A 25,790-nucleotide genomic window follows, 5' to 3' on the forward strand; every position below is an offset into this window, starting at 1 on the left:
GGCCTAACATCCGCCACGCGCCGCATTCTCATCTGCTTCCTGAACTGGATTGCATTGCAAAGGTCGGCCCGACACACCAGCTCCTGGTAAACTAACAAGCTCAAAAGGGCCTAACCAGAGCGCCACACATGCGGAAAAAGTCGCGCGTGTGTGTGTGAATGTGAAGGGTTACAAGTATCTGACCCAGAGCCTGACATTGGCCTAAGCTCTCTCCCACGGACGGGCCCGGGAGAGGGCGCGCATCAGGCCCACAGGCATCCAGTCAGACCCATGGGAGCCTAGTTAGGCTAATTAACTCCAAAACGGATGAAACAAAATGGCACGTGTCCAGAATGATACACATGATATAAAATTCATTTCAGGCTTTTGAGATCTGACCTGGTTACCATTGGGCTTTAGGTGCATGGCTCCCACGTATCAGGCGTACAGGCGTGAAGGGCCTCTGCCCCTTCCTAAGCAGCCGAGAGATGTAGGTCGCAGCGTCGTACGCGCACACGCTCTCACGAGTCAAGGCTCCGTCGCGCGAGTTTGCGCACTGAGCCGGAAACACGAAACAAGACTCCTCTCCATACCCGGCCTGATCCGGCTCTTGGGCTGAGGGTTCACGAAGACACAGGAAACCCGGAAACCCTGTACAGACCCTACCCATCCCTACCACGGCACGCGGCCCTATTAGAAAGCTCGGCCTCTCACCCAATTCTCCGTAACGGGGGAGCGGGCAGGGTTCACGAAAATCGCGCTAACCACCTCTCGACGGGCGCCGGGCACGGACTAGGCTAGGACCTATCAGTTCACCAATGATGCTTGGCATGCTTCGAGGCAGCACCACATTCACACAACTCACTCTGATGTAGATTAATATGACTGCAGTTACCAACATAAGGTCCTGGGTTCGATTTCCGAGGAGATCCCCGTCTTAGTCGGTTAAGCCAATATTACGCCCAGCTGCTGAGACGGGGAGGTGAGATCACAGGTATTGGACCAGATTCGCACGCTGAATTGGTGGCGAATGCCGAACCCTCCGTCTCTTCGGATGTTTAGGTGAATGGATGAGGAGGGATCCCTTAAGGCTAGATCCACCGCCTTGGAATTACAGTTCGTATGGCGTATTTCATTTTGGTAGTGGTGGATGGTGCTATAAGGTGATAAATCGTAGAATTGACAAATGTGATAAAGCGGCCCAGAAGCCTCCCACTCTGTAACACATTACACAACTCACACAGCCTCACTCAGTCTGCTTTACAGCCATGAACAATGGGTCAACAGGGGTACCCATAGACGGCTATTCATGAATCATCGCCTGAACCACGAGCGATTGCGCTACACATCTTTCCGCTGCAAAAAATGGTTAGCAAGTAGATAAATGGCAAATGGAGACACACGCACGAAGTCACATAGGCACACATACGCACACCACTATCAGTATGTCCAGCATTAAACAGCAAGAAGGTGCAAAATGCTTGGGTGAATGGCATAAATCCCCTGGCGAGCCGTTCGAGCCGTACGTGGGATCCATACTAGCATGCGATGGGCGGCAAACTGCTCCTACAAGTTTGCAACCTTAAAAGCGTCGTTGCAAAATACGCATATGACCGCAAGGCACTGACTTGAAGCCCTGCTGGCTAAAATTGGGGTAAAGGTAAAATAAAGCTACCTAGGGGGACGAGCGTTGCCATATCCGTACTCCTTGTTGTATAGCTGGCCAGGACGCGAAACATTTTTTGCTTTTCCTCCCTCTCGTCCAAGTCGCAGCCCTAGGTCATACTTTAACTTAGCGCCTGGGGCTCGGTTCTGCTGCTGACGACTCGTCGTCGTCCTGCCTTTCTGGCAGTTTCGGTTGGTGGCCAACTTCCCATGCACCTGCCCAACCGCCCTTTACCGCCGTTGGGCGGGGGACATTCGCACGTCAGAGCAGCTTGCGGTTGGGGAAGCGGGTCGGACCAGGAATCTGCTGGGCAAGAAGTTTAGAGCTGTAGCACGTACAGGCTTCAGGTCCGTGCCTCGCGGCATGGGATGTGGATGAAAGTGTTTAGGATGGGGCCCTCCATGAGAGGACCACAGGCTGAAAGGAAAACTCAGAACCAGAACCTGAGAGAATCTGAATCTGGATCTGGAATGTTCTGTTAGCGCATACCTACAAACAGGATCAGGGAACGAGCTTTGCTTCTCAAAAACATAATTAGTCCTAATGGCTTGGTAATAGTGTTACATTGGGCTGCTCGTTTGGCTCCGCCGTCACGCACCGCGTAAAGGACTTACAGGGCATACGGGCACGGGCATTACCGTGTGTCTCACATGCAAACATTCGGCTTCGAACACTCGAATGTTTTGCGCGATTGATGACATACATGCAGTTCCCTATAGTGCGCAATTTAAAGAATCCAGTTCCACAAGAAAACAGATGATTCCTCGCCTTAAACAAGGTAAACGCTTTGCGGCACGGGCGGCAATACGTGCATCTAGGTCGGACAGGTGCTTCGCATGGCTTGGTTGGGGTATACTGAGGACGTAAGTCCAGCATTGCGGTAGATTAAGGACTGACGTGTTAATGCATGTAGGTTCGCAAGGCTGCATGTTCTGAATCACCTTTCTCGCTTGGAGGGTTTCTTTGCAGCGGGATTGGACTAAAGGTCCACTTGGAGGGTTTCTTTGCAGCGAGATGTTCTGATTACTCGCGATTATTGGCGGTTTCATGGCGGGCCGAAGAAGACGTCGAGGACGTTTGTGACGTCATTTCGACACAGCAGCAGTTGGTGTGATTCAGTGGCATTGACACATCATGCGTTCGTTTAAGCGCAGATAAATATATGTCGCCGAACGGGCCAAACAGTGTTCCAGGCATGCATTGCATGAAAATGACTTTGCCTAACCCCCGTTGACTATGGGAGAAGATAATCATCAGGGGGCCTTTATCTTGCCTTACATCAAGGTCCGTAGCAGCTTCTTACCTTCCCATGCATGCTATGCTTTGAGTTAGTTGAAGAGGTGCGTTAGCGCGTACTGGCGCTACATCCATCACAAGCGCAGAGCAACCTAAAACATCCATAAGTAAGGAATAAAAACTTGAATAATTTTTTGAATTCAATATACAGTTTGGTAAGGGAGGCGCCTGAATTGGTCGGGGAGGCGCCCGACTTCCGAGTCGATGGTGTTCGTACCATTAAGTTCCACGATTTACGGGACATGCAGAGCACATTATATCAAGGGAGGCGTAGTTTTGCATGGGTGTATGTTGTATTAATCTAAAGGATTCTATCAGCCGGCCCTGCCAAGCAGTCGAGGGTTTGCGCAGTGCACTGACCGAGAAAATATTCGAAGGTGAATACGAGTCTGAGATTGTACTAAAATATACCTTTAAGCAGCTGTGTAAGGTTAGGAGGTGTGAGGCCGCAAGGAAGCTTCCGTGTGGAGCTCCGTGCAGTACTTCAATCTCTGTCTTCTTGTTATTATACGCGTTGACATCATTGCCTTAATAGCTCACATGTTAAGACTTTTTCAACCTCCCTTTCATTTTTGGTAACGCAGTACCTCCGTAGCTGCCATCTCATCAAAAAGGATTAATTAACATTACATTTGGACGACTTTCAGCGTTTTGCATCTAAAGGAAGTTCCTAATGTCGGCTGTCGGGAGGCAGTGCATGCCAATGTGTGCCGTTGGCTCTGTGGCGAGGCGACGGACATGTAGTTTACAGTTTCTCCTTCAGGTCCTTCTTCTGACTGCGGCCGGAATAGGTAAGGGCATTGCGGTGTGGGACTCTCGAAGTAAGAGCCTGTGACATTGTGCAATTGACGCGACAGTTGCATACCTGAACAAAGCGGTTACGGAAAACCGGGCATTTGACCACATCCACATGTGCGACAGGTGCCCAGCCCATCGCTCAAGATCCTTCGCCGCCGCGTCCCAGGCCCCCCCGGCCTCCATCGCCGCGGCCTCCATCACCCCGTTCTCCCCCACCCCCACCGCCGTCCCCTCCTCCGTCTCCCCCTCCATCTCCGCGGCCATTGCCTCCTTCGCCAAGGAAGCCTCCATCTCCACCCCGGCCCCCACCATCACCCCCAAAGCCCCCTGCCAAGCCACGCCTTCCGCCCCGCAAGCCACGGGCTCCCCAAAAGCCACCTGCCCTGCCGCCGTCCCCACCCCGTCGCCCTCCTTCACCTCCTCGTAAGTACCGCCCACTCAGCCTCGTGCTGACGAAGTAGCTAAGACGCTTTCTGCCCGCAGTCCATACGCTTCACGTGTCATTGAGGTCATTGAGGTAGATAAACGAATGATGATAATATCTTAGCTCTCCCTCTGCATTTCCTCCGCTTTGGAAACCATTGGTTCGGTACAGCACGGCGGTACCGTGCACACTCTGCTTTTGTCGTATGCAGTCAAGACACTAATACCTTTTCGCACTTGCAGCACATACATACACACATACATGCACACGCGCACACCATTGTTCCTCGGACTTGTGCTATGCTGGATTACTTCCCTTCCCTGTGATCCTCCGGTATTCCTGTAGGACTGTCCGACTTACATACCGACGTACTTGTTCTCCTCCGCACGTGCAGGCACCCGGAACGGTGTCCGGCTGACCCGTGGGGCTGGTCGCATCGGCCGCCTAGAGGTGTCCTTCAAGCAGGAGTACTACCCCGCCCAGTGGGGCTACACGGAGAACGGCGGCTGGGCGCCCCTGTGCGATGATGGCAGCGTTGGCCCCGACGAAGCCATTGTGAGTGGGTGGGGTGGCGTGGTGTGGCATACAGTCCTGCAAGGAGGAAGAAGTTGTCAGTCGTACAAGGAAAGGGTGCATGCAGCTTGTTTGTTTGTTTGTTCCCGAGGCTTGGCAATAGGCTCCTGCGACCTGAAACCGGGGGCAACCTGTGTTGGGGATTGGGGCCGGCCTTCCCCGTCATGTTCTTGTCCCACGTCAAGTAGCGCCACGTAGGTGGATGGGCGCATATGCCCGTGCGCTTGTTGAGGTGCTTGGGACCTGTCTTCATAATCACGAACTTCCTCCTTCCCTCCCTGCCCCTCCCTGCCCCTCCCTCGACCTCGACAGTTCTTCTGCCAGCAGCTTGGATTCAAGACGGGTCGCCAGTACTACGCCGCGGGCATCAGCGACTTTGGAGCCGATGAGGTTATCACGTAAGTCGTCTCGCCTGCCTGCCTGCCTGCCTGCCTCCTCATTCCCTTCCTGCTCTCACCTTGCACCAGCTCCCCGTCCCTGCTGACTCTCCTCTCTGTTGGCTCTCTCTCTCTCTCTCTCTCTCTCTCTCTCTCTCTCTCTCTTTCTCTCTCTTAACCAACCAACCAACTCTCTCTCCCCGGCGCGCAGGCCATCACCTGTGGGTGGTCTGCTGTGCGACGGGTTTCCTCCGGAGATCCCTGTCGGCATGATTGCTTTCCAGAACGATGACGACCCCACCTGCTTCCTGTTCCGGTCCGACTGCAGCGAAGGGGTACTCGTTGCCCTCCAGTGCTCCAACGGTGAGTGCACCTGCGGCCTCGCATGGGTGTACCTGTGTCCCTCCTGCCCATCGTCGCTCCTTTGTCACCTTCCAAACTCCCGAACTCCCGCACCCGTCCCCACACACTGGCTAGAACACAGCGATACATTCAATTCGATAGGAAATACGCACTAGGCCAATGATATAATGTGTGAGGTGCTCTGGAAAGTCCGGCCTCGGCAGGTGCAGACATGTATGATGGGCGCAAACAGAAGCAAAACTCCCTGGAGGTTATGTAGTGCGGAGTTGTGCTTTTGTGGTGCAGTTTACCTGTTGTCTGTGTAAGCTGGGAGAGAGTCGTTCAGGCTGCGTATACCTGACCTGACCTCACTTCATCTGACCGGGCTCATCCAAAAAGGTTTTAGGCCCTGTCGTATTTTGCGTTTGTCTGTCATGGTATCTCATTAGGTCGTTTGGGTTGCAGCTCTTGGGTAGAAAGGTCAACAGCTCGCTCATGCTTGCGTACCCCTGATGGCCTGATAGCCCTGCAAGTCCATAACATGGTGCTTTGCATGCATTGCGACTGTGCCTATGCAGCCAACTTCACGACGCCGAGCCGACCACCTCCACCTCGTAAGTTATCGGTCCGATTCTTTCTCGGGGGTCGAGTGTGCGTGGCAGGACTGGGTTTGCCATATGTGCAGCGTTCCCGGGAATGCGTTCCGTTTATTTTCAACTCATTCTGCGGCCGTTGTTACACGTTCCCATTGCGACGCGGATTTGCTGTGGTTATACTTGCTTTGCTTTGTGATAACTGATTTTTTTACTGAAATGCTGTTGCCCTGGTGTTTAAATTTATGTAACCCTGAAGAAAACCTCGGTTTGATTCCCCATGTGTACAGGCGCAGCAGGGCCGCCGCCGCGCGCGCCACCACCGCCTGATATGCCCGACGCCATCAAAGTCTTGGACCTGGAACCGAACCTGGTAGACGCTGGCGGCATGCGTGCCGGTAATGGCCGTGTGGAAGTGCTGGTCAACACTTCCGCGGGGGAGCCCGTCTGGGCGCCACTGTGCGCGACAGCGGAGGACCTGGCGCTGTTCAATCCACCAGAGTGGGGTTCCGACTATATCCCAGATCCGGTCGCTAACACGTCTTGCAATCAGGTAGGGGCAGTGCATGGCGGATCGTCCTCTGGCACAGCATGGCAGCAGAAGAGCATATCCTCTGTGAAGGGGGCACAGGCTGGTAGGAGAGGCGAAGGGAGAGGCAGCGATTGTCGCGGAACTAGGAAAGCCAGGAAGAGCCGGGATGGCGTGGTGTTCCTATGTGATGTATCTATCAGGCAGGCCCGGTATGATTTGGATTCGAGAGGAGCACGGGAGCCGCTTTCGGTCCCTTGCCTTGGCCCTCGCATCAGCTAGGGGCGCTGCTTCCTCCTTGTTGTACTCCTCAGCCTGTTGCTTTGTCAATGGTCGTACCGCAGGAGGACCCAAGAACCAACACCTGGAATACTGAGGTGATTGGTTTCATCCGCCAGCCGGTCCCAATCCCCAACGGTAAGTCCTTGGTGGCATGGGATAGGGTTTTATTTCACTTTCGCTGTACTATAGCATAGCGGGGAGTGTGGATGCATGGGGACGGGTAACCAACCCCGTGTGCCTTAACAATTAATCCTCCTGATGGGGGTGCATCAACCGGGAGACGGGTGTGATATGATGTTCTGCAACCGCATTGCCGATTATCCTGGTCCAATCCCCTCACCCTTCCTTCCCCACATCCTCCTGTCACCAGACACCCTCCCCGTAAACTCGGAAGCCAACCTGTTCAACCCCGCCAAGTACACGCATTGGGTCACGGTGGTGGGCGGCAAAAACGAGAGCAAATACGCGCTACAGGCGATGGATCTACAGGTGTGTGTACGGATGTCTGTGACGTGGTATGGCCACACGGCGTTGAACTACGGGCGTACCCACAGCGGTCTTCTTGTCCTGGCTGGCTGGATGGCTGGCAGGCTGGCTGGCTGGCTGGCTGGCTGACAGCCTGAATTGGTCTCATCGCAGCTGAGATAGGATGCAGGCGACCGTGTTCGTTCTACCTTTCCAATGGGAACGTATGTGCATAATGTAGATAATATAACGTGAATAATATAATGTGAATAATTTAGTTTATGTATGTGCACAAACATCACCCTATGTCCTTCACATCCCTCGTGGCGCTCTTGCGTCTTGCAGGTCTCAACCACCCCTTGCGCCACAGGCTACATGTACAGCCTGATCTGCCAGTACCTTACTATGTACGGATGAGGCTAGGGGGACGCTGGAGTAGCGAAGGCAGGCAGGTTTCCAGGCATGAGAGAGGAACATGCATGGGGGGGTGGGAGGGGTGCGAAGATCTGAAGCCGTGGTGCAGCTCCGCATGGCATGGCTGGTTGGCTTCCTGCGCTATGCAGGCAGGTGCATACTTCGGCGTGGCGTGTTATCCGTGTAGCTCGGGTGTACAGCTGGGTTTGACTCCAAGTGTGTCCCCCGAAAGTGCAGTTGGGCCCCCCAACTGGTTCTTCGCTCAGAGCCGCTTCGCACCGTATTACATGCAGTCAGTCTACGGGAGACGTTGCTTCTTCGCCCTTGACCGTCAGGTTGGAATGGTGCGCATGCGACTGCGCGGCGGAGATGCCGGGGGTATGTCGGGGTGGTGCGCGGTCCTGATTTGCACGGAGTAAGGACAGCCAGATGATGTTGGGTTGCCGGTGGTGGGCGTGGCTTCTATTCTGGTGCATTGGCAGAAGAAAAAAAGTGCGTAATGGAGCGGGGGCAGTGGTTGCAGAGCTTGCATGATACATGCGTCATGCTTTCTTTTTTAGTTGCGTGCGATGTGATCTGTTTCTTTCTTTCTGTTCTGCGTGGATGCGGGGCCCGGGCGGGCTGTCTCCACCGCCAGGAGTTGGCTGCCGGCGGGCAGGGCAGGTCCCTTGGCTGTCTATCTTGGTGGTCTATCTGCCCCGACGCCTGAATTAAGTTCAACCAACTTCATCATGACCCGTGCATATATAGTGCTAAATTGGCTATTTTAGAGGCAAGCGTCGATTAGCACCCCATTTGCGTGTAAATTGCTATTGCTTAATTCATCACCACAAGCGGCTAGAATAGGCTTTGGTGCTTTCGCAACATCCAAAGTTCCTTTTAGCATGGCTGATCGCGCGATAGCAGACCTCGCGCAGGCGACAAAAGGCTGGTTTGGGGTAATGCTTTACATCTCTGCATTAGCAACATGTGTCCGAGATTTTCTTGTAATTACTTATACTATGTTCACAGTGCTGGAGAATGCTAGTTGATTTGCTTCGCTGGAATATAATTGATATGGGTCCCTTGTTCGGCCTAGGTGCGTTATGTAAATGCTTTCGCCTGTTTTTAGTTTGACAAGAGAGGGGTAGTATGAGTGGCTGACACAAGCATCACGCGTTACTCAGCACATCGCACAAGAACCATGCTGCAAGCACTGCGCAACAATCACGATGGTGGTTGCGAACAATCGCGCTGAGTATTCCTTAAGTTTGCATCTGCCGCTGGGCTGCTGCCTGGGTTGCTGCATGGAGTTTGCAAGCATTAGCATGCCAATTCTAGCATCCGGCTCACAGCAGGCGCGCGCTCGGCGGCCCCAGTGCCGTTTGCCATTCGCATTTCACTTGCACAGACGTCTCAATGGCTCTATCAATTCTCGGCAGGGCCAACGGTGTGTTTTAGTAAAGCTGCGACATTGGCTAGTAATGGCTCAACATAACGCTTACAACTCGCGCACTGCCCTTGGCCGAAACACTTCGGGCGAGGCAGTTGTGTGATGCTCGGAGCTTCTCATCCGCCTGCTACATTTCTCCCGCAACGCACGCACAACACGCTTACCATCGGAGCTTCTGAGCCAAACACAGCAGCGGTCTCTGGTTCGCTGTAATACCTACTACTACAGCAGCGGGCCGTCCGCTTGGTTGACTATTAAACGTACTCTACTTAGATGGCCAACGTGATTAGCTATGGCCTAGGATTGCCTCTCATCATTCTCATCATTTATTTAAGCGCTATTGTGATTTATTAAACGAGGCGTTAGTGATGTTCTTAGATATCTGGCTGGTTGTCCAAGGACAATTAAGGATATCCTAGTACGACCTGCTTTGCACTTGTGTGTAGGAATGCATAGCTGATACACATGCGCGTGTCCCCCACGGAATGAAGGAGCGCGGACAGGAGCTGTGTGGCTGATGGTACGATTCCCATATGGGCACGGTATCTAGAAGGGTAGCTAGACTACCCGTATCCAAATGTAACAAATGGTGCATCCAGACAACCGCGTAAGTGGTGGGGCGCAAGTTGAAGCCATATATATGGGTGCAGCGGTGGCATGGATAAGAGGAATATTGGCTTATACGAATGGGCTTCGTGTTCGTATAGCGGACAGAAAACCCTAAACCCTTGAGCCCTCGGCTCGTATTGGGCAGTTTGCAGGTACGGGGAACACCACCATGTAACACACACAGAAAATGTGCCGGCGGATGGATGGATGACTAGCTAGCTGTGGCAGGCTGTAGGATTATCAACCCCCATCCAAAGTTAATGAAACACATATACATTTTTTATCCAATCAACATTTCTGGATAGGCTTGTCTGATACTTTGCTTGCAAAGGAGACGAGAGAAGTGAGAAATTTTGTCGTCCCACCACAAAAAGTCCAGTCCGAACATGCAGCGAAGAGATAGCGGAGGTAATGGACAAGGACTTCGTTACCACTACGTAGCACCAAACAGAATTCTGGTGGACGGAAGTGCGATGGCTTGAGGTTTCTGGCATAAATCGTTGACTCGATTTCATGTGCTTTCCCTGCAAGGCTAATGCTGCTTGATTAGTTTGGCCAACGTCTGGCAGTGTTCATTATGGGACGTCAATCAAACATAAACGACTGAGATTTACAGTCATCAGGTCACAGTGGACCAGGAGTCCACCCGAAGTGCATGCGAATTCATCCGCCGCCAGTGCAGTCGTAAAATGCGCAGCGACTTTATTCTTTCGGCGGAATTCTGTTACTCCAACAAAACGCCTTGCCCTGGATTTGTGGCCAGGGCTTGCCTGTTTAGTCTACAAGTCGATAAAAAATTCGATTGATTAGATGTGGGGTGCAGGCGGCGGCGGGCGTTTCGTTTCTCCTTGCATTTCTCTTGATGTGACACCTTTTGATATCCTTTTGTCCCGATGACAAAATAATGTCACAAACAATACAATTAATAAACATTCGGCGCAGAAGCGACTCCCTTAAGCGCCCCCTTAAATTTGCAAAGCAAGGGTTCTCCAGGGTTCCTCTGTTGCAAAATGCACAAAAACAAATGCAGGCTGGCTTTGGAGGCAAAACAGAGCGTGAAGGGGCAAGCACCATGTCCCCCGGGAGCAGCGGTTTTGTTGTGGCACCAATAGCCAAGTCAAGGATGAAAACACGTGTTCATGGAATGCCCAGCCTATAATGATGTTCGTGCGGAAGAGGGATTCGATCATCAAACAGAGCATGCATGTTGGAGGCCATGAAATGGGAGCCAGCACGTCTGGCGAGGATGTTGGAGCATATGTGGGCTCACCGCAACTCAGTTATCCCCTTTGGGCGCTAGTCTGGGTGCAGTATGCAGAAGGCGACGCAACCACAAAGTGGTGGTATCGAAGATATCGATAGAGACAAGTGGTTTGAATAGTTAGTCAATGGTGACTCCACTTGGGCCTAGTGCCGATATTATTTCGCTGCTGCTGATGTTATGCCCTGCGGGCGTGGATATGCCCTGCGGGCGTGGACATGTGCAAATGGACATGTACATGCATCTTTAGATGTCGCACATAGCTCTTGGTGTGCATAACTACGTGGAAGTATGTGCATAGCAAGCATATGGCCGCACTACCTACATACGACAGACACTACCGCTACGCATAGGTGTGTGCGTGTGTGTGGGGGGGTTGTTACAGTGGGCTCTAGACTCACGAAGAGTAGAGCCAGCGGGCCAGCTGGCCGTGCGCTGCACTAGAGACTAACATGTAAACGAGACTCCCCCCGGCTTTTACGGACACACCCGCACTTGTGTGCGGAACTCGTAACTCGTAACTCGTAACTTGTTAACGAAAAGCATCCTCCGATAAAGACAAGCCCGTATACCCGAGTGGGGACCCACGAACTTGCATAAGGTGACCCTGTACCCGCGTCAATACCAATATAACGTCCATGGCCCATCCAAATGAGACAACGCAAGTCATCTAGACGGCCAAAAGCGCGACCAAAGGAAGGCTCAGGACCCACAACCATTAGTAAATGAGGCCTGAGCCCCCAAAAGTCCCCCAATTAAAAGAATCCAAAAAAAGCAAAAATAGGTGATAGCTAATCGTCCACCGGTGACCGCTCCTGTGAACATAACACCTCGCCTGACACAATTCGGTGATGTGACCCAACAGGATCCAATCCTTTCGGTGAAACTCCCAGCGCTACGAAACCCCGAAGGCGGCCCCAAAATTCAACAACAACTCACAAATGGCTTCTTCTGTTAGGGAAAGGCCAGGTAACAGTGCCGTGTTGATCTTTATGGCTGCAGCCCTATATCGTCTCCCATCTGACACCGCAGCAAGAGCCACAACATCCCAGACACATTGTTGCACTGTCTGTGGGGCTTGGACAAGTCAAAGTTGTTCCCGTGACACTGGTAGCTCTATTGACAGAGTGAGTTCGTCCGCTGCTGCCTGTGCCACCGGACAAGCCCAGAAGTGATGACAGCGAGGGGATACACCTCCCAGGGAGCCTACTGGATAACCTCCACGAGCACACGCTGCTGGCCGCGACATCCTGAGATGGGAACTTTGTAACAGGCACCCAGGCTGGGCGGCCGTAGGAATGGAGCTCCCTACGCTTGTAATGCAACCCAAACGTGCGCAACGAAAGGACAGCAAGACAAATAGGCTGAAGAAAGCGATACCAATATTTGCAATCCCACAGGGCCCAGGTATACGAACGGGCTTGCTTGCTTGGCCTTTATTATTGCTGATTACCTTGCTCTGCAAATCTGGAGCGCGCACCGATCGGTTGTGCGGCTGTACAACGGCGGTCGATCTTATTACTGCGCAATACGCAGGGGAGACTGCTCCTGACGACCCCTCAAGTTTGCAGTGGGCTTACTTGGCCATACATCATTAGGTCGCCTCCACCATCGATCCATCCGTCGGTCGTCGATCCGTCGGTCGTCCACAAGTCGCGTTGCAGGGACCCCCCTTCCGCCCCGCACTGCTCCAACCTCGCGGGCGACAATGTCATCACCACAAAAGTTCTTGGAAGGTGATGGCGTCCAGCCCCACATCCAAAACGAATGCACACGCAAAGAAAAGCCATTACTAGCAATCAAGAAGGATTATCAATACAGCTCGCGCATCCAAACCTCGCGCACATGCGCACATGTAACAATTCAATTAACAATTCAATTCTCATATGTAACAATTCAATTAACAATTCAATTCTCGCTTAGTTCGGTTCGCAGTCTTCTGCGCCGCTGTGTTGCCTAGCCAGGGGCTGGGCGAGCGTCCCGGTTGGTGTGAGTGAGGGAATGAGGCGCGCGCGGAGGAACAGATGGACGTAGAGCCGCGCGCCCGTCCCTGCGCTGTGTTCCGGCCCGGTCAGGGCCCCCGGTGCTCGTCCTTTATCGGGCGAGCCGCCCACAGTGTAACAACCCATCAACAATTCAATTCACAATTTAATTAACAATTCAATTCAATTCACATGCGCACATGTAACCTCACAGCGGAAGAAGTGCCTACTGTAGCAGCTGGCCGCGGCCAGCGGCCGCTGAAAAGGCCTCCCGACTCGAGAGTCTCGAGATGCTGATCAAGCGCTTCGTGTTGATTTTCGGCCAGAATTTCTTACTCAAATGTCCATTGCCTAAATGTTCGTAGACATCGATAGCCGCAACGAGTGCTTGAATAGGCTGTGTCTCAACCCGTTGCGCACGTTGAGTCCGACTAGTGTACCTGCTTTATACCTGCCTTGGGCCGGGGGCTGCCTGGCAGTTGCCTGTTTAGTGCGCCCACCTAGTACCGCACCTTGTCTTGTGAGTATTTCTGCAGACAGGTTTCTTACCTATGCAGCTGATTGTAAGTTCCGTGGGTTGCTTGAGACGTCTGCTTCGTCACTTAGGCTTACGCACGTTTCAGCTCATGGCGCCAGCCTGGCACGCAGCTGGTCCGTCTTACACACTTCGCGCGTATTTGTAGTTGATATGTGTGCCGTACCGTGCACCCCCTTACGGCCCCATACAGCAGCCTGTGCCTACCATTGCCTACCCCGGGGCTGAGGGTGAGCAGTCCACGTCACGTCACGTGCCGCCCACGCAAGCGCCTAGATGTCTTTAGGTTTTCAGGCACAGAGTCTTCCCAGGCAACCACAGCTACATTTTGAGTCGAGTTTTCGTGCAATTAGCAGTTGTCTATCCCGAAATCCACTTGCATGGGTCGTCGGGGTCGACCTGACGACTTCAGAATCGTAAAGATGTACGCGTCTGACTGTCTTGCCAGAGGAGTACCCATCAGATGGGAAACAACCGGGTGTGCAAATGGCGAAGTATAAGCACTGGATGGGGCTGCCCTTTTCAGATATGCCCGGGGATATTCAGATCACGTTTTAGATCACGTTTATGATAAGGTACTCCTTCGGGGAAATACTTTCTGCCCTCTTCCCATTGATTTAATCCTTTTACAAAAATGCTCCAAAGTACTTTAAGCTGTCCAATCATACCAAGGGCTACACCTAAGTGGCAACCGGTAATATCAACCGAAGTCAACTTAAAACCAGGTAAGAATTTCTCCAGTTCAGTAGCTCGGAGAAGTACTTTACGGAAATCAGCTCTAAATGTGAGATAGTTAGTACCGGCAACACCCCAACGCCCTGGATTGTTAGGTACCCAAGAATATTTTGTTGCGAAGACGTTTGACACTTGCATTTGTAATGTTTTGCAGTTCGTTAACGCGCGTTTCTGAAACCATTCCCTTTCAGCATTCTTCTTTTGACACTTGCATTCTTCTTTCAAAAAAGGAAAGTCCTCGCGACTTTTCTGTCCCAGTTTTAGAACCACTTTGCGGAGAACTACCGTAATGATACGAGTTTTTTCTGACACGGAATTGGTATGGCGTCCCCAAATGCATAGCAGTGGAAAAAGGTCTTAGGCAAAATTTTATGGGCATCACCAAACTGGCTGTCACAAATGTGTCGTACACCGTGTTAACGGTATCGACCAACAGTAAAAGCCCTCCAGAAGACGCTGTTGGCTTGTAGTTATCTTCGTCTTTTACCCCTAAGTTGATCGGACAAGAACTTTAGCTTACAGGCCCACCCTCAGAAAGCGCGCTCAGAATGGCGCCTAAACAGCTTAAGCTTACTAGCCTTTTACCCAAGCTCGACACCAATGCTTCCATTGAGCTCAGGGCAGGCATTACCAGCGTTCGAGTGGCGCCGGAGGTTGAGGCTGCAAGGACTGAGCGCGAGAAGGCACATGCCGATGAGAGGATTGCAAAGCTTGCTGAAGCGGACGCTGAGGCCGGCAAGGCCATCATTGAGCAGGCCACGGCTCCTGGACACCAGCCAGTTGGCAGGCCCAGCAATGCCAAGCCTTCCCTCGCGTCGCTGCTGCGCTGTTTGACCGGCGAACCGCTTCCCGTCCCCGAGCCCGCGCCGACTCCGAAGAACAAGAACAAGTGGGCTAAGGTGGCGCCTGTGCGTGGCAACTACGAAAAGCGCAGCGACGAGATCAAGCGAAGCGTAAGCGCGCGAAGCGTGAGCACGCCCGCGGGACGCCCTGGAGCCGTCACCAAAAGTGTATCACAACTGTAGATTTTTCTCGTGACCGTCCCCAAAATTGCATATCATCAAAATAATTTCAGCGTTAATTTTGGGCCTTCCCCAAAACACGTATCAGAAAAAACTCGTATCATTACGGTAGTCAACAAACATGTTAAGTCAAAGGCAGTTTGTACACGTGGACCTAAAGCTCGGTTAAGTGCACTTAGTAAAGGGTTCTCATTAAAGAACTCAGTTAAAGTCTGATAAAACTTTTCCCAGGAAGAAGAAACATTAAAAGGAAGACTCCAATTTGCCGTCACTACAGTCTCTATATGCATTGTCCAGTTTTTAATCTTTTGGTATATTTGTGTATGTTTGTTTCTTGTTTCTTGTAGTACACTGTTGAATTCTTGTGGCAGATAGCTTTCAAACTGTGGTGTAAACTTCTTTCTTAATACTTCTGTGGACAGAAGTTCGTCTGCCGAAGGTTTTGCCTCGTCTGGCACAAGGTCCATAAAAGCAAGACCGGTTGTAATTGGTAAGATATTATCTTTACAGCCCCAATCTAGTAGTCCATATTCATCCAATTTATCTATTATTCTTTTTAAGTCATTATCCAAGAACATTCTATTTATAAAGTTTTCCTGTTTTCTCCAATCATAAGTTTTAATATTATTATCTTTTACGAGAGAGCAGATAAAGTAAGCTAAAGGTTGTAGTACTCGTGATTGCCAAGTAAAGTCTTTATTGTGTAGTTTATTTCCTATCCATTTTATTAGATTTTGAGGAATATTCATATTTTCATTTAACGGAACTCCCCTTCCAAAACGAAGTATATTTCTTTGAGTGCTTTCCTGTGTTACTGTTGGTGTTGTTACTGTAGCAAATACTTGTGTTTCTTGCGTTTGTGCTGTAGCTTTGTCTTCGTTTTTCATTTCAGAATCTGGCTTGTGAAGACTATTAGGGTTGGTGCTTATTGTGTTGTAACCCTTTTGTTCCTCTTGTTGATTTTGTTTTGTTGTTGGAACGCGTTTGATACCTTTGCCTTTTGGTGGTTGGTGTGTCCGCGTTCTCTGATGTGTCTTGTTTTATTAATAATAGCGGTCTATCACAATATACTAACTCCAGTTCTAGACCCTTCACATGTTTTTGTGTCCAGAACTTGTCCCAGTGTCCTAATGACTTATTCCAAATTTCTTTAAAAACTCGCTTATCTTTGTCTGGCAACTCTTGTTTACTGATTTGTTTAAGGACCTCTAAAGGTACTAGAGTTATCTCTGATTCATTAAGTAACTTAGCTATTGCTTTACGTCTCTCTGGCGTTACTTCGGGTTTGTATTCTTCTGTTATTACACTTACTGCGTCAGTTTTATCTTGATGTAGTTCGGATATGTGGCCAACACATGCTAAGGTTTTCATTCCTCGTTTAGCACATCGTAAGCTAATGCAGTTTCGTTTATGTTGCAGGGCTTTGGAGGCAAGCAGAGCACGAAGGGGCAAGTACCACGTCCCCAGGGGGCAGCGGTTTTGCCGCTGTTGTGGTACTAATAGCCGAATCGAGGATGAAAAACACGTGTTATTGGAATGCCCAGCCTATAATGATATTCGTGCTGAAGAGGGCTTCGATCATCAACAATGCATGTTGATGAAGGAGGCCATGAAGTGGGAACCAGCACGTCTGGCGAGGGCAGTCGTCGCCCGCCATCTGAAAGCTAGCAAAGAATCCATTCGAGTTAATAGTCACCGACTAGCCGGGTCAGGAAATGGAGTAATAATAATACGTTACATACTGAAACAGCCTGCTCACGTTATGCCCCGCCCAGGAACTGGCTCCGCACCGCACACAAACACAGGAGGATCTTTCGCACATTGTTATAGACGAAACCGATGTCTGCAACGTAAGCCAAATGTACCCTATCAATGGGGCGGCCCGCCGCCGATGGCATTGCCAGGATTGGCAAGTAAGCTTGGGGCGCAAGATATAACAGTAGTTGCATGCAAGACGATTACTAAGCTATCAGTTAGCGCCAGCGAACACCAGCAGCAGACGACAGGAGACGCAAAAACACGCTGCTAGAAACGGAAGCAAGACGATAAGCTTGATCAAACAATGATAAGGAATATAACAATTTGGCAGCCGTAAATAAACAGAAGGAGAAATGAGACGAACATGCTTCATCACTGCCGCGCACGCATACTGCAAGTAAAAGCATACGAATGTGTAGTAGCAAGAAAAAGGAGTTTATATGTTACCTCTCTATGCGCTTGCTGGCAAACCTGCACTCATTAATTTAGGTCCATAAAAAATTATTGCACCGCCGTTCCACAAAGAGGCGCAAGTGCGTGTGGTAAGTACGCGGTACCGATCAGCCCGAAACAAAGCATTAGCACCCATTCAAGAAGAAGCTTTACTTTCTCCAAGCTATATTGCGAATGCTACCGCCCAACGACTACCGAAATGTTGACCGTATTAATGAACGTTGACCCTAAGCCACAACTGATTGGTATGTAGGGCAGCAGGCCTTTGAAGAGTGGCCATCGAACAGTGAGATGGAGCTGTGCACATTCCGTCCACGTAGTTAGGTTGGTAGTCGAGCAGTGCATGCCATGCGAGGTAGAGGCCGGGGAAGAGGGCGGGGAAGCACTTCAATACGCGGAACACGTGCGCGCGTTCAAACACGACTTGCGTAGGTTGCGTGGGGTACGATCTAATACTGGACCTTAACAAAAAGAACTCGGGGCGATACAACGGCGTAAAGGCAGCAGCAGCAGCAGCAGCTCGCACAGCAACGGCCAGGAGAGAGCGAGCGAAGCACTGCGAAATACGTCGCACTGACTTACCAGACATTAGACACGCAAAACTCTTGCAAAGAGATATCGTTCTTCAGCTCCATACAAACCTCTGCACCGTTAGCAGTTGCCCGGTTCCAAGTCAGGCCAGAAACTGCACGCAGTGAGGTTAAGAATTTGCGGGAGGAAGGCAGGGTAAAAATAAATAAACGATGTAGCAATAACAAGCTAGTAAAAATAAATAAACGATGTAGCAATAGTAAATTGTAAAGCGAAGTCCTCATGTGTACGCTGATAGGCCATGATTAACAAGCAGGAGAAAAGAACAAACGGCGGTCAGCAGCACCTGTATTGTTGCAGCTAGTTAAGACGCACGAGGAAGGCGCAGGAATGCCGCCGAATGTTCATGTAGTAATGGCGACCAGTATCCGTTGCCTACCTTTGGCCGTGTTGCTGCCCTTGTCGCCCCAGGATGGGGACAGCCACCTGGTCTTGCCGTCGGGGGTCGAGAGGCGAAATCCCCGCAGCTTGCCGCGGCGGTCCTCGTCTGAAGCGCAGGTAAATTGATAGAGCGGGTGAGGTCATTGACGTGCTCAATGGTAAGGCCGTCAGCGCAAGACCAAGCACTGAGCAAGATGCCGCACAGAAACAGAAACAACGGTTTACACAACGAGGGCAGCAAACAATCAAAGTCTGTCCTTCGTTTGCGCGGCCCAAACTCACTAGCCCAAATCTCGACCTTGGCCACCTTACTGCTCGAGTTGCAGCGGCCCTGCATGAACACAAAAGTAAAAGCGTCACACGACGGGAAAGAGTACAGCAGAGCTCTTGCGCCCACTTAATCTAATCGTGTTGTAGCCTACCGGCAGCAGAGCAAAGTCATTTGGAAGGACGCCCAAGGTGAAGCAGTACAGTGTCGTATCATTTGTACGGCCTTGCTCAGACGACGCCGAAGGGCTCACGTAGAAGGGTGTCGAGTAGCGTTTCCGTTGGCACCTGTTGTATCATCAAGGTTGGAGCGTTTAGCAGCACGCAAGGACGGCACCGCTCAGAGACAAAAACGAGTTGCATAATTACCAAACGCCGACATGAAGACGTTACACAGACTACTCGTCGAACACCAACAAATTGTTACACCCTGATTTTCAACCCCACTTACCCGCAAAAAGGAAAATCGCTCTGTACCAAAGAGCAAGTCCGCGACTTTTCAACATCCATGCACTTGTCGGTCGTAATCCGGAACGAGTAGCCGTACATGACGGGAGTGCAGGCGCTTGCAAACGAGTACACCCAAAACTGCTCCGCCTGAATTCGAGTCCACTCCTCCAGCTGCGCAGCATCAGACTCCGAAGCAAACTTCCCGCAAACACTGATCTTATCGGAGCTGCACTTGCTGGCGTCGACCGAGAAGTTTTGCGCCAGCATAAGGCCCATCGAGGCGGCCTTTTCGTTAATATCGTACGAAATAGAGGTCTGCACTATTTCACATGTGAAACTGTCAAACTGGTACGGCGGAAACACACGGGCTGGATCAATCGTCAGGTCAATACACATGTCGCAAGAGGAAATCGGAGGTGATGGAGAGGGTGGGCTGGGGGATGGTGGCGAAGGAGATGGCGGCTCGGGGGATGGCGGCTCGGGGGATGGTGGCTCGGGGGATGGTGGCGAGGGAGATGGTGGCGAGGGAGATGGTGGCGAGGGAGATGGTGGCGAGGGAGATGGTGGCGAGGGAGATGGTGGCGAGGGAGATGGTGGCGAGGGAGATGGTGGCGAGGGAGATGGTGGCGAGGGAGATGGTGGCGAGGGAGATGGTGGCGAGGGAGATGGTGGCGAGGGAGATGGTGGCGAGGGAGATGGTGGCGAGGGAGATGGTGGCGAGGGAGATGGTGGCGAGGGAGAGGGAGGTGAAGGAGAGGGAGGTGAAGGAGAGGGAGGTGAAGGAGAGGGAGGTGAAGGAGAGGGAGGTGAAGGAGAGGGAGGTGAAGGAGAGGGAGGTGAAGGAGAGGGAGGTGAAGGAGAGGGAGGTGAAGGAGAGGGAGGTGAAGGAGAGGGAGGTGAAGGAGAGGGAGGTGAAGGAGAGGGAGGTGAAGGAGAGGGAGGTGAAGGAGAGGGAGGCGAGGGAGAGGGAGGCGAGGGAGAGGGAGGCGAGGGAGAGGGAGGTGAAGGAGACGGAGGCGAGGGAGATGGAGGCGACGGCGACGGAGGCGAGGGAGATGGAGGCGACGGCGACGGAGGCGAGGGAGATGGAGGCGACGGCGACGGAGGCGAGGGAGATGGAGGCGACGGCGACGGAGGCGAGGGAGATGGAGGCGACGGCGACGGAGGCGAGGGAGATGGAGGCGACGGCGACGGAGGCGAGGGAGATGGAGGCGACGGCGACGGAGGCGAGGGAGATGGAGGCGACGGCGACGGAGGCGAGGGAGATGGAGGCGACGGCGACGGAGGCGAGGGAGATGGAGGCGACGGCGACGGAGGCGAGGGAGATGGAGGCGACGGCGACGGAGGCGACGGCGATGGAGGCGAGGGAGATGGAGGCGAGGGAGATGGAGGCGAGGGAGATGGAGGCGACGGCGACGGAGGCGACGGCGACGGTGGCGACGGCGACGGAGGCGACGGCGACGGAGGCGACGGCGACGGAGGCGACGGCGATGGAGGCGAAGGCGACGGAGGCGAGGGAGAGGGAGGCGAAGGCGACGGAGGCGAGGGAGAGGGAGGCGAAGGCGACGTAGGCAAGGACGGAAGCGGTGGCGAGGGTGGCAACGGAATTGGTGGCGACGGCGGGTTGTTGCCACCGGTGCGTGTAATTGGGCAGCAGTCCAGCGAGTAATCAAACATGGCGGCTATGCACGACCCCGGCGCCATGCCATTGGGTGGAACGCACAGCTGCTCCAGCGTGGTGCAGCCCTGACCGGCGCTGTTGGGTTTGAGGGTGATGCAAATCTTGGCTCCGTTGCTCGTCAGGTTGAGACCTAGCTGAGTCACTCGCAGAATGCTGCTACCCGGCGGACCATCTTGGGGCCGATCAAATGAGGGACTGACTGCTGTGGGAACACCGTTGACAGTTGCCGATACGGAGGCGCCAGGGACCAAGCAGCTGCTGTACACGTTGAACTGTGATGAAGCGATAAAAGAAGCAAGGTCCAGGGATATGTATAAAATGCGTTGGATGACAAATTCGGTTTTGGGAACGACACAACGCGGTACGCTAGCAGTGTGGAAATCGTAAGACCGAGAACAAAGAGTAGTAACACAAAATTTTTATTTTAAAACTGCGCGTTGATACTGCTGGGTCGATGGATAGGTTTTCTTTGTTAGGGTCGCTTTTACCAAAACTGCTAGACAGATGGCGTTGCAGAACTGTCGCGTCGCGTGGCAAATAATTCCAAGCATCTTTGATTGGTCTTCTTAGATGTAAAATTCGCAACCTTGAACCTGCCCCAAACCGCCCAAGCAGCCGGCGCACCTCAATTTTCTTCAACGGGACATTGCAGCATGTTTTGTTGCAAGGTACGGCCAGCAGGGTGAAGCAGTACTGGCCTCCGCCCACGTTGGTGACGACTGGGGCGAGACTGAAAGAAGCTTGCGCCCGAGCGCACAAGAAGAAGGGGAAATAGGGCACCGCACCCGTCTGTGTGTACGCGAGCTCCACCGGCGCGACCTGGGCGGTCGCTCCACACGCCCTGCAGCCAAGCGAGGAATGAAGGAGCAGGCAAAGCAAAACCGGCAAAAGTGCCGTCAGATCAGTCTCGCGCTTGCTCTTGGATCATATTATTGTCACCAAATGAAGTGGATTGCCAAGTTAGAAGGTGGCCAAATATATCGAAGCATGATTCAGAGCAGTAATGTTGAAATATTGCGAGACGTGGGCAACCAAGGCAAACGTGAGGCAGCCTGCTGGATTGCTGCTACGCCCATCTCTACCTAATAACACATCTAAATTCAGTCCGTCACATTGCTAGTGCTGGGCAATCAATCGTTACCATGCAAGTGCCAGAGCCGAAGCCACGAGGAGAAGCGGAGGCGCCATGGTTGGGTTGGCGACTTCCGACTGAGGAACAAAGAACGGACAAGGCCTTTTATGTGGTCCTGCGTCCGGCCTCCCCTGCACCGCCCGCCAGCAGTTTACCACGCATGGGCCTAATGCACGTACGGCGCCACGGCGGTTTCCGACGACGCAAATCCCAGCGATGCCTGCCGCAACCTTACTACTATTGTCACTTGTAGAAGATTATAGGAAATGATGGAACGATGACGCCGCCCTAGCCATGGGCGTAGGTCCTACAAGGTCCTTCGAAGCGCGCGGCGTTCAGGAATGGAGGCACTTTTCACAGCAGGTACAGCGAAAGCATGGTTTTGCATGGCTTTGTGTTTCGGCCGTTGCTTATTATGGCCGCCGTAGCTGATTTTTGAATATTAGTTTTTTAGCTGATTGTTAATTAAACAGCCCTGGGCGGCAGAGAGAGTCGGAGAGACGGAGTTTCGTTTTGCTCCTAGCTCCAGCAGCAGACTTGGTACAGATGGCTAGCTACTACTGGGATTCAGCCGCCTTCCTCGCGAGACCTCGCGACCTCGCGCCCGTGGAGTCGGGGCATCCGGCGGGTCAACCACCCGCCACGTGCATGCGTGCGTTGAGACACATACCTGCCGTCGTTCGTGAGCTATGTGTTATCTTATTATAATTTCACTTGGGTTTATCGACTCGCTCGGAAGCTCGCAAACTGAGTTAGGGCACTAAAACCATAGAAAACTGGGCGCTGCCGGCAAGCTGGCGAGGTATTTCTAAACAATGCCACATAGATAGGCGCAAAACGAGGCATTGTGTTTGGGCTCTCGAAGCTAATTTTTGTGAGCATAAGGGCCAGGCACGCCCAAAAGGAGTCAGAGCGTTCAAACATCAAATTTAAAAGCCAGTCGACTTCATCATCGCCGGTTGATGCGCAGCCGAGCCCGGGGCCCAAGCAGGGACGAGAGCGAGGACCGCTCTCCACCCAGCGACTCACAAGTAACCCTTTGGCACGATTTGCGTTTGCGCACTTGTTTTAACAGGCATGTGGCAGATGCGTAAAATCCTGGCTAAAGGGCACGGATCTAACTTACCTTTCGAGCATCATCACTGCTTGCCGCACCCTGGCCTATGACGCTAAACCAACAGCCCAGTTTGTGCCTTGTTGTATGATTGTGGGAAACTTGATCAGGGTCATGGGTGGAGTGCCCGTTATATTCACACAGCAAATTTGCTGCATTTAAATTCAGCGTGGCCTGTGCTGAACCACCCTGGCATTTGCTAGCAGCAAAAATAATGATGGGACCAGATCGGATGGTCATTCTGTTGGCATTAGGATGGCCCGGCCATGACTTTCTTCCTTAGGGAGGGCAAGCATCCGTCTAAGTTACCTGTGATACAGCGGCGCTCCATACAGTATTGTTTCCAACGCGACTGTTATACCACGGCTTCAGAAAGATACCGATCGGCGGATGTGGATCCCGTGATATGTCCCGGATACGACGGCAACACGTTGTACCGGCTTAAGGGTGACAGCAAACCCCGTGCCGCAACTGCGCCAGGGAAGCACACGGAGCTTATTAAACACATCCGCAGGCTGGGCATTTGGGGCACTTTGGCGCTCTTGCTTACGAGTTACTGCTTATTGAGTTCTGTGCTGCTTTTGGTATGCGCTGCAACGTTCGGAAATGTGAGGCCCTTGTTGTGGCTGCTTCCGTTGATGTCGTTAAGAGGGCGTTTGAGGGGGTGAGGCTCATGCTTCCTCTCCGTACTGATGGGTCGCTTTGGCACCCACCCATGGTTGGTAGTTTACTTGTTCCTAGTCCTATTAACTGGTGTGGTCGCGTTAGGTACTTGGGTCTCTATTGGGGCCCTGCGTCCCCGTTTGCGAGTTGTGTCAACGAACTTTTGGAAGCAGGGCGACGGGCTATGTTCGGTCTTAGTAATCGGTTGGATGAGAACAGGGTGTGGGCTCCTGCCGTTCGGCTTCAAGCGTTCGACACCCAGGTCCGTTCGGTTCTCTGTTATGGTGCTGAGGTCTGGGGTCCTGATAGGATTGTCTCCGTCCTGCGGCTAGGTAAAGGTGTTTTACCCGCTGGTAAGTCATATTTTGATTTGGCTTTGGAAGATGGTATGGTCCAGGTCCAGCGTGACTTCTGTTTACGTTGTGCTGGGCTCAAGCAGGTACCTTACAAGCTGTTGTACAGGGAGCTGTCTCAGTTGCCTTTGCAGTACTTTTGGTTACGCCTTGCGTTGTGTTTCTGGAATAAGATAGTCAAGTCCCGTGGGTCGGTCTATCATGACGTGTTAGTAGATGATCTCCGTCTGGCTCTTCTGTCTGATCTCAAAGTGGATTGCTGGTCGTCTAAAGTGCTCATCATTTTGCGTTGGTTGGGCCATGAGTGGCCGGCGTGTGACTCCGTTTCTCAGAAGGTAGATGTATACTCGTCTCAGTTGATTCGAGTGGGTGAGGTTCTGGAGAGGTTATCTGCGTTCCTTTTAAGTGACTGGGATCAGTTCAGCCATGGGGGTGATCCGCGTGTGTTCCAAGGTAAAGGGGTTTCGCTTTGCAGGTATCATAACTGGATGGGCTCCCCTTCACCAGCAAGAGAGGGCTCCGATCCCACAGGCTATTTGCGTGTTTATTTGCCGGCCAACCGGTTGCGTATGGTTGCCAAATTCCGTCTTTGTTGTTGGCCTTTGGAGGTCAACAAAGGACACCATAGGCCGAGAGAGTGCCGTACGTGTCAGGTCTGTACGTCGGGTAAGGTTGAGGATGAATACCATGTGCTCATGGAGTGTGAGGCGTATACTGAGTTGCATAATAGGTTTCTGATTAACGTTGAAGATACTGATATGCGCAAGGTATTTCTTAATACCAATCCGAGGAAAATCGCTACTTTCCTTACTGAGGTTTTTGATGAGCGTCAACAGCGTGCTCTGGAGCCTCACGGCTCGTGAGGGCACCCGCCGCGTCGGCGGCGGAAATACTGTAACCACAATACAATACAATACTAATGGATGGGCATGGCTCATCATGTGGCATGTATAGTAGTACATCACTGTGCAGTTGTGACCGGTGTCAACACCAGCTTCTCTATGCAGACCCCGGAATTGAATCCACTATACATCTCCGGCTTATTCTCCTGCTGGGGTTTCGTTCTATGCGGTCCCTTCAACAAAACGGACCGTGGTTACTGCTACATCATGGTCTGCATGGAACACTTCTCTAAATATGTGGTTCTAATCCCTCTGGCCAACCGCCGCACGTCGCACCACATCTTTCCGCACCACGTCTTGGCGAGTGGAAAGGGGAGTTCGTGCAGGTTTTATGTGATGCCCTAATAGATCATCTCCAGACATCGGCCAGTCATCCCCAGGCCGACGGCCTGGCGGAACGTGCATTCCAGATGTGCAAAAGTGCACTGAGATGCATGCTGGTGGCGACGTCAATGCTTGGGATAATCACTTGCCCAACATTATGCTGAGGCTACAATTTCTCTGTCCAGCGATCATCGAGTGTCCGTCCATACCACGTCATGCATGCTGTGGAGCCTACAATGCCGCCAGCAATTAAGCGCTTTGAGGGCATCATGACCTTGGATGATCCTGAGATGACAGCTAAATCAATCATGCAGCAAGCAGCAGCACTCCGCCGGCAAATGGCCATCGCAGGAAGCAACCTACCAATTGTTCAGCACTGAGATGCTCTCCGGTATGCGTGCATGAGG

General features: G+C 52.2%; 3 protein-coding genes across 3 annotated transcripts; 2 read left to right on the forward strand and 1 right to left on the reverse strand.

Moving 5' to 3' along the window:
* Positions 1–1,344: 1,344 nt before the first annotated feature.
* VOLCADRAFT_90429 (uncharacterized protein) lies at positions 1,345–7,741 on the forward strand (the record flags this gene model as incomplete). Its single annotated transcript, XM_002949865.1, has 11 exons — positions 1,345–1,347; positions 1,832–1,992; positions 4,020–4,162; positions 4,558–4,718; positions 5,049–5,134; positions 5,325–5,476; positions 6,034–6,069; positions 6,339–6,601; positions 6,922–6,994; positions 7,230–7,348; positions 7,670–7,741. The coding sequence occupies 11 exons, from the start codon at positions 1,345–1,347 to the stop codon at positions 7,739–7,741; spliced, it is 1,269 nt and encodes a 422-aa protein (XP_002949911.1).
* A 7,099-nt stretch (positions 7,742–14,840) lies between these two features.
* VOLCADRAFT_90430 (uncharacterized protein) lies at positions 14,841–15,317 on the forward strand (the record flags this gene model as incomplete). Its single annotated transcript, XM_002949866.1, has 1 exon — positions 14,841–15,317. The coding sequence occupies one exon, from the start codon at positions 14,841–14,843 to the stop codon at positions 15,315–15,317; it is 477 nt and encodes a 158-aa protein (XP_002949912.1).
* A 2,435-nt stretch (positions 15,318–17,752) lies between these two features.
* phV21 (extracellular matrix glycoprotein pherophorin-V21) lies at positions 17,753–22,083 on the reverse strand (the record flags this gene model as incomplete). Its single annotated transcript, XM_002949973.1, has 9 exons — positions 17,753–17,822; positions 18,108–18,210; positions 18,496–18,603; positions 18,780–18,828; positions 18,920–19,052; positions 19,216–19,647; positions 20,938–21,167; positions 21,520–21,736; positions 22,037–22,083. The coding sequence occupies 9 exons, from the start codon at positions 22,081–22,083 to the stop codon at positions 17,753–17,755; spliced, it is 1,389 nt and encodes a 462-aa protein (XP_002950019.1).
* Between the last annotated feature and the right edge of the window lie 3,707 nt (positions 22,084–25,790).

This window comes from Volvox carteri (assembly GCF_000143455.1).
Source record: "Volvox carteri f. nagariensis unplaced genomic scaffold VOLCAscaffold_16, whole genome shotgun sequence".
In the NCBI taxonomy this organism is placed as follows: domain Eukaryota; kingdom Viridiplantae; phylum Chlorophyta; class Chlorophyceae; order Chlamydomonadales; family Volvocaceae; genus Volvox; species Volvox carteri.